Source organism: Galeopterus variegatus, unplaced genomic scaffold (assembly GCF_000696425.1).
Source record: "Galeopterus variegatus unplaced genomic scaffold, G_variegatus-3.0.2 Scaffold7936, whole genome shotgun sequence".
In the NCBI taxonomy this organism is placed as follows: domain Eukaryota; kingdom Metazoa; phylum Chordata; class Mammalia; order Dermoptera; family Cynocephalidae; genus Galeopterus; species Galeopterus variegatus.
Genome location: NW_007734047.1, coordinates 70589 through 79030, shown reverse-complemented (window position 1 = coordinate 79030; position 8442 = coordinate 70589). Strand labels below are relative to the sequence as shown.

Sequence of the window (8442 nt, the reverse complement as noted above, 5' to 3'; positions counted from 1 at the left end):
TTTGGTGGGTGTGGGGATCTAAACCCTTGACCTTGGTGTTATCAGCAGCACAATGTAACCAAGTGAACTAACCGGTCAGCCCCTCTTAAATGTTTTTACTGGTGTGGCAGAGGTAGGATGAAAAGGTTCTTCACTCAATTTTTGAAAATTTATTATCCGAATCATCACATTTATAAGGTTTCATAGGAAAACACAGCTTATAACTTGAAAATATTTGTAAAATCCATCCTTCCTTGATTAATTCTGCCATCTATCTTTACTCTTGTCAAAAATAATGATTGCTAAATAGTATTTTGCCCAATATGATGTAAATATAATGAAGATTGATTGCAAAATGGAGTTTCAAATCTTGAAAAAAGTACAGAATTTTATGAGGTTGATAAAAATGATATTAAGAAAACTACTCAGTCATGTGCAGAGCCACAAAGTGAGGCCACTTAATAACTGAAGAGAAAATCAGTGAGGATCATTATAGGATAAGCTCTTCAGAGAATAATTTTAGTAACAAAAAAATTTTAAGTAGATCTTCAAATAAAATTACCCTCTTTACAATCACATGGTGATGGCAATCTTTTTTTTTATTTTTTTAGTTTATTTGTTTACTTTTATTAAACAAACTTTAGGATATGCAATAGGACTGAGCATTTTATTATTTTTTTTTAATTAATTTTGTTTTTGGTAGCTGGCCGGTACATGTAGAACTGGGCATTTTAAAGAGCTCACTGTCTTCACCTGATGTCATTAAATTTTTGAATCATACTCCTTTTTAAAAAATTCCACACACTGTAAGCAGCCTTTTGATTATAATGCAGCTTTGCAAGCAGCATGCCTATAAGATTCATGGGAAAAGAAAAAGAAGAAAAAGAAACACAGAGAAATAGAAATAAAGCAAAGGTGGCAAAATGTTGACAAGTGGCAAATCCAGGTAAAAGGTATATGGGGGTTCAGTGGACCACTCTCGAGTTTTTTAATATAGGTTTGAATCTTTTCAATGTAAAAAATTGGGGAGACAGAAATGAGATAATTTTCTCAGCTAACCAAGTTTGGGAATCAAATACCCATAAAACTAATTAGAAAAGCCTGAAGAAGATCACCATTTTCACTCCTGTTTTGGTAAACAGAGAAAGCAGAATAAATATTCAAACCTACATATTATAAAACAATCAACACTTACATAATATTTCTCCTCCAGAATCCAAAAAATACAAAAATTCCTATAAAAGCATTAATTTTCTGATTCATCCTTAAAACCTTTTGGTTCTGTAGACAGTTACTACCTTTTAAATCTTCATTGTTCTCTAAAGTCTTCTTATTCAATATGTGGTCAGGGGGACCAATAACATTGCATCACCTGTGACTTGTTAGAAATGCAGAATTTCTGAATCAAACCCAAATCTTAAAATGTACTGTGATGTTCCAAGGAAGAGTTGAACTTGATGCAAGATCAAATAGCAAACCAATTGGATACTGCAGTTTCAGTGGTATGCCTTCATATTCAAACCATATCTCACTAATGTCTTCTTGTCTCATAACCTTCTGAAAATGCTTTTTCACTTTGTCTGTTACCAAAATCAAATAACATAGTCTTGGCAAAAGTGAGTAGTATGGTTCTGCTTTTCTTTCAGTTATCTCATCCTGATAAAGAGTGAAGCAAGTTGGAATTCGTCCAAACCACACATCTCAAAGCACATCATTGTCATCTATCATTCTTCCAGTGGTTAAAGCAGTACATATAGGCTAAAATATTTTTTCAACCCAAACCAAACCTACCCAAAGCACCAGCTCCTCCTCCGGCTTCCTGCACCATTAGAGATGCTTGGGTCCTGGGTTCTGGAGGGGTGGCAGGGCAGGTTGGTTGCCTGCCTGACACTGATGATGGCAAACCGGAAATGAAAGATATATTATGCTAGTAAATTTCAGCACCTCCAAGTGAAAACTTGATTCAGTCTAAGAATTAGAACATAGTTCTCTGTGATAGTCAAATGTATACACAAACTGTTTTCATCTCTGCTTATTTTTAAAAATATGGAGTCTTAAATTAGTATTTTAATGTTCTCAGGCACATATCTGGCTCAGACCTCTTTCTCAGTGCAAGTTACATCTATAACCATTACTGTGACTGCAAAGACCAACATTATTACCTTTCTGGGGACAAAATCAATGATGTCATCTGCCTTCCAGTGGAAAGATTACCTTGTATTACACCAGTATTGGCTTGCCAGGACAGAGTCCTCAGAGTTCTACAGGTTGCTGTTATTTGCATTTTTATAATTCTTTATAATTTAGGTAAATTAATATTGATGAACATTGTGTACTTGAAATAAATTAGTGACTACTACTTTAGGTGTCCTACATAAAATTATATCTGGAAAAAATTTTTTTAATTTAATTGATAAGTTATTTTTTTTTTTTTACTTGAGGCAAATGTGTTGAGATATTTGGCAAGTTTTTAGAGGCATATATGGAAGAAAAAGTGTCTTTTCCTCTCCTCATCCACAATTTCTGAGCTAGTATAATCAGAGTGGAGTACTTTCACTATAGAGAACCTACTTTTCCAGGTTTTTTTTTCTGGATTTCTTCCTCCATCATCCTCCCCCTCCCCCAAAAATCAAATTAAAGGAGGAAATTGGGTTGGGGAGAGGGTGTTATATAATTTGAGTTTACCTACCATTTATGGCACTATAGAATTTTGTAAACACTCAGTAAATATTTGTTGGATAAGTAAATGAGTGATAGAGGTAGAAATCATTTTGGTGTCTTTATATTTCTAGTAAAAATCATAGTGTGCTAAAACAGCTCTTTCAGGTCATTTTTGTTAGTAATAACAGTTACCACTATGTCTTTTTGGGAATGGCTTTTAGTAGAATACACAAACACTCTACAGGACCCTTAAAGTTGAAATGCATATCATGTAACAGGTGGATTAATTAGATCAGAAACTTAGACTGATAATGGTTGGTGCAGTTGATCTAAAAGTTTAGCTGTGAATTCCATTTGGAATTCCATAGCCAGATGGCTATTTCTCAGCATCAGCCCTTTTGAAGAAGGCAAAATCCAGTGATTCTATGAAGGCTTTTTTTCCCAATGGGCAATCAAAGTAATATTCAAGGTTCAGTCTAGAGGTATGAATCATTAATTTCTCTCCTGGCTTTCAAATATGAGTCGTTTGAACAAGGATTTTAACAGGAGCTAGTTAGCATTCAGTTTGAAATTGATCTGGCTTAATTCCAGGATTCTGCTTTGTTTAACAAGAAAAGATCCATATGCTTATTGTTAAAAAAATTCTAGATGTTATTGAGTACTATATTTGAATATTGATGCTATCCGTGAATGCCTGTATTATTTAAAATTTGATTCTGTTTCAGTTTTTAAGTACTTGTTCTCCTTCAGGGATCAGACGTGATGTATGAAATTGAAGTTCCTGGCCCACCTACTGTCTTAGCACTGCACAATGGAAATGGCGGTAATTAGGATTTCATTTTTCACCATTAACTGTATGTTTATAAAGAATAATAAGTGAAAATAGGGAATTGTAAAAAGAACATGAACTGGAATTGAGGCAGTTTTCTGATAACTTGCCAGTAACTAACAATAGTGAATTATTGAACTTAATTTTCAGTTTCTTTTTGGAATTAGATGAAAGGGAAGGGTCTTATGGTTATAAAATTTTGTACTATACTGTATAACCTCCTCCCAAATCAAGTTTCCTGTCTTTTTATAATATTCAAAACATGAGATTTTTTATGTAAAAATATTTTAATTTTAAAGAGATATTATGACTTGAGGGATGAATATAATATGTTGACTTTAATTATTACTAGGTGACTCTGGAGAAGACCTTTTGTTTGGAACATCAGATGGAAAACTTGGGCTTGTTCAGATCACTACATCCAAACCAATACACAAGTGGGAAATTCGAAATGAGAAAAAGAGGGGAGGTATGCTTTTGATGTATGTAGTTCAGATTCTGAAATTTCAATGATTATTAAATAAAATGTCTTAGATTATATAATTCATAATATTTTACTAACTCATATTGTAAAGCAGACTTAGCAATTCACAGAGCAATCTCTGATATACCTACTAATTGTTTATCAGGTCTGTCTTATTATTAGCATGATTTTTTAAAGTAAGAAATGATCATAGTAATTTGGGATAGATAGGCTTTTTATAGGCTAATGTCCATCATTCTATGCTAAAATCTACTTTTAATTATCTGGGGTAGGGAATTAATTGGAATCTGGGAGTATTTGGTATGAGGCAAAGAAGTGCAGTGGCTCAGGGAAATTCCTGTTTTCTAGAGAATTTATACCTTTCTAAGGTGTTTATACCTGACTCAGTAGGTAGTGAAATGGCTATTTATATGTATAGGATGTTTGTCTATTATTCATTTATTCCTTCAACAAATACTTACTTGTTAGGGGAGACACAGTATAAACAAGTGAAAACATAAGATAACTGGACCTAGTCACCTGAAGATAATACAACAGGGCAATATATTAGAGAGTGATGGTGGAAGGAGGAGGTCTACTTTTAGACTAGGTAGTCAGAGAAGCCCTTTTTGAAGAGGTGAAATTTGAGCTGAGATCTGATTGATAAGAAAAAGAGTTAGCTTGTAATACCAAGGTCAAGGGTTTGGATCCCCATATCAGCCAGCCAAAAAAGGAGCACTTTGAAAATTTTGGGGAAAAGAATGTTCCAGGAAGAGGAAAAAATAAGTGCAAAGGACTTGGGACAGACTTGATTCATATGAGGAACAGTATGAAGACCAGTGTGGCTAAATGCAATAACATGGTATGAGATGAAGAGGTAGAATGGGGCCAAATTGTGTAGATCCTTGTAAGCCTTGGAAAAGAGTTTGAATTTTAATCTAAGTGCAGTGGGAAGTCATTGAAGAATTGTAATTGGGAGTGTGACATGATCTAATTTACTAAAACAAAACAAAACAAGCAAAATACCCCACATGGAGAGTGGCTTTTGGGGGAAGCAGGTCAAAATTAGAAGCATGGTGACCAGTTAGAGGTTATAGTGATTATAATCACTAAGCTAAGAGAGCTGGAAATAGAAAGGTGACAATTTCAGTATATATTGTGGAGGTACAGCAGATAGAATTTTTTAGTGGATTTTATATGGGGAGTAAGAAATAAAAGAGTCAGAGATGTAGCCTAAATTTTTGTCCTGAGCTACTGGATGGTATTATTTACTCAGATGGGGGAAGACTGAAGAAGGAGCAGTATTGAGGGAGTGTGGTAAAGAAGGGAATATAGTTTTGTGTGGGGTATGGAACGTTTGAGATGCAGATGTCTATGAGATGATGCTGAATTGGATATATGAGTCTGTAGCTCTGGGGAGAGGCCAAAGAGAGATGTAAATTTAAAGGCCATTGGGACACAGATTATATTTAAAGCCCTGGAAATAGATGAATGTGGATGGAAAAGAGAAGGGCACCTGATTATGCTCAAAGTTTTTATTTCCCCATTCTGAGTTGGTATACACATATTTTTTTTCTTACTTGGTATATACTTTATATATATATATATATTTTTTTTTTTTTGATAACTTATCACATATCTTTTTTTAAGGTATTTTGTGTATTGACAGCTTTGACATTGTGGGTGATGGAGTTAAAGATTTACTTGTTGGAAGAGATGATGGAATAGTGGAAGTGTATAGTTTTCATAGTGCAAATGAGCCTGTTCTACGATTTGATCAGGTAAGTTCATTAAGGGTTATATACACTTATTATTCGTCAAATTATTATAGAGATGACTGATGGTTTGAAAGTGAAAATATATTAAAATTTTGTGTTTGGTTTAAAATATTGCTATTCTGATGTTCTGATATCCTAAAATCTTTTTTAAGGGCCAGCCTGTGGCTCACTTGGGAGAGTGTGGTGCTGATAACACCAAGGCCACGAGTTCGGATCCCTATATAGGGATGGCCGAACCGTTCACTTGGGAGAGCATGGTACTGACAACACCAAGTCAAGGGTTAAGATCCCCTTACCGGTCATCTTTTAGAAAAAAAAAATCTTCTTTAGACTTACTCTAGTATTTTAATAATAGACTGTTGCCTTCAGCTGAATAATAAATTACATTTTTATCATACTTTTAAATATTCCTATAAATTTCTAAAGCATTAAATATTTTTCCTTAGTTTCTATTATGCATAACACTTACATTATAGGAGTTACAATGTTTCAGTAACATAAATGAGACTGTTGTTTTAATGTAATAAGATTTTAGGAATAAAATCATATTGTTAGGACAGTATCAGAAATACCCTTAAGCGGAGATAAAAAAAGTAGCAGTTTCGCTTCTAGCCACTCAGAGTTCAGCTGTATGAGAAATACTAGATAAAAGTAATTCTGTGGGCTGGCCAGTTAGCTCAGTTGGTTAGAGTATGGCATTATAACACCAAAGTCAAGGGTTTGGATCTCTGTACTGGCCAGCCACCAAAAAAAAAAAAAGTAATTTTAGTTTACAAATTTTAAATGTAATTAAGCATGTTTATGCCAAGGTGTAAAGTCACACAGAGAAACATATTGTGGTACAAATTGAATTTTTTATTTTCATGAACTGGTATTCTCCAGTCCAGGCTTCCCCATCCTATCTCATGCAGGATGCATTGAGCTGTTTAAAAACACAAAAAAGTCCGCAACTCAGTATCAACCCTTTTCTTTTTTTTTGTCTAATTTCTCTGATAGTGGTTCTTCCCAATTCCAACTTTGTTTAACCTGCAGTTCTGCAAATACATGTGGTTTGATGCATCAAGTATATTATATAGACCTTATGGGGATAAAAATATTACAGTTGAGCTTATTTTATAAATTTATTTAAAATTTTTTCATCTAACTTTGGTGTAAAAAGTCATCTGCTAATGATGCAATTAATAGTTTGGGCTTAAAAGCATATAATCACTTTTTGTTTAAGATCTGCTTTTTCTCATCAGCCTTTGAGCAATTTTCCTAGTAGAGCCCAAGTCTCCTCTTTGAGTTCTATTCCAAACCCCAGTAATGAAATAACATTTATCTGATCTGCCAGGTCTGACACTAAGAAATCCTATCTTTCCACTATTTCTTCTGCTTATTTAATGACATGTACTGCTTTCAGGTTATGCTTAGGCTGCTAATACTCTGTTTCATCTTGGATTCATGATATCGCTGTCTTTGTTGTTTTCCCAATCAGGAGAAGACTTCTTATCTGACACAGTTTGGACTGGTAGTTGGTTGGTTAATCAAAAAAGTTAAGGGGCAAATCATAAAAAGATAAAATATGTATACCTCAAATCATATATTAACTTAAATTTATGAATATATATTTATTTGCCAATATTTTGAGGACTGACCAAGGTCTTTTTTTTATGAGTTTAATTCCCCTGACTGGCATTCCATGTTGTTTTCTTACATAAACCACATCCATACTATACTGCCTAGGATCTCTGGTTTTATGGTTATGTGATTGATTTTTTTAAAAGATGATAATTAGCTAAATCTACAGCTCCAAGACTTTTACAAAAATGCATTTGAAGTATTTAAGATAAATGAATTTCATTAAAATGTTTTGGCAAAAAATGTATAGAAATGCACGGCTTTAAAAAATTTTTTTGTAACTTTTTCTGACTGTATTGGGTTAAATAAGATACTTGTAAGTGAAAGAGTAAAAGTTATAATGTATAGTCAGTCACCTGATAAACCACTCAGCAGTTGAGAATGTATGTGACTCTTGATTGGGTAAAACATACTTCGGTAAGTCAGGTGGTTTCCAATATTTTGCTTTCCATAAATTGAAGGAGGTTTTAATCAATTTGCCAGATGATGTATTATTAAAAAACATTATTGGTGGTAGATCACTTGGTGGTTTTAGGTATATAACTTAGAAGATATTTTAAAAATTGGGTGAAATTTGTATAACAAAATTTTAAAGATTCTCATCAACATTTTTAGGTGGCTGAGGTTGATTGGTGCTTATATCTGTAAAATGAAAAATAGGAATATAACTGATATTGAACCCACTTTCATTTTAGCAATATGTAGTATTCATTTCCAATACCTGAATAATTTGGAAGGAAATAAAAAGTCCGACTTATAAGATACATTTTCTGCAGAATTTTGATCTTGTGATTATTATTTACTAAAACATATATATATATATATAAAAAACATATCAAGTTGTATATTATATACCAAATATATATTCATCTGTCAATAGTGTAATACTAATGATAGAAATTTCTAGTTCTTAGAGCTAATGCTTAGAGTTCAGACAAATATATATATTTGTCAATTGTGTAATACTAATAATGATAGAAATTGCTAATGCTTAGAGCTTTATGATCACATAAGATAATTTCAATTTAAATATTTTTTGGTTGTAGACAAGCGTAAAAGAAGTATAAAAGTATTTCAGGCATATGCCATTGGATTAAGATAAAAGTATGTGG

General features: G+C 33.0%; 1 protein-coding gene across 1 annotated transcript in view; it reads left to right on the top strand.

Annotated features, from left to right (window-relative positions):
• BBS7 (Bardet-Biedl syndrome 7) overlaps nucleotides 1-8442 on the top strand; it is a 51349-nt gene that overhangs the window by 14535 nt on the left and 28372 nt on the right. The window contains exons 5-8 of the mRNA XM_008592453.1: nucleotides 2060-2246; nucleotides 3391-3463; nucleotides 3822-3938; nucleotides 5583-5713. Of these exons, the coding sequence (XP_008590675.1) occupies nucleotides 2060-2246; nucleotides 3391-3463; nucleotides 3822-3938; nucleotides 5583-5713 (508 nt within the window). The remainder of the gene's footprint in view (nucleotides 1-2059; nucleotides 2247-3390; nucleotides 3464-3821; nucleotides 3939-5582; nucleotides 5714-8442) is intronic.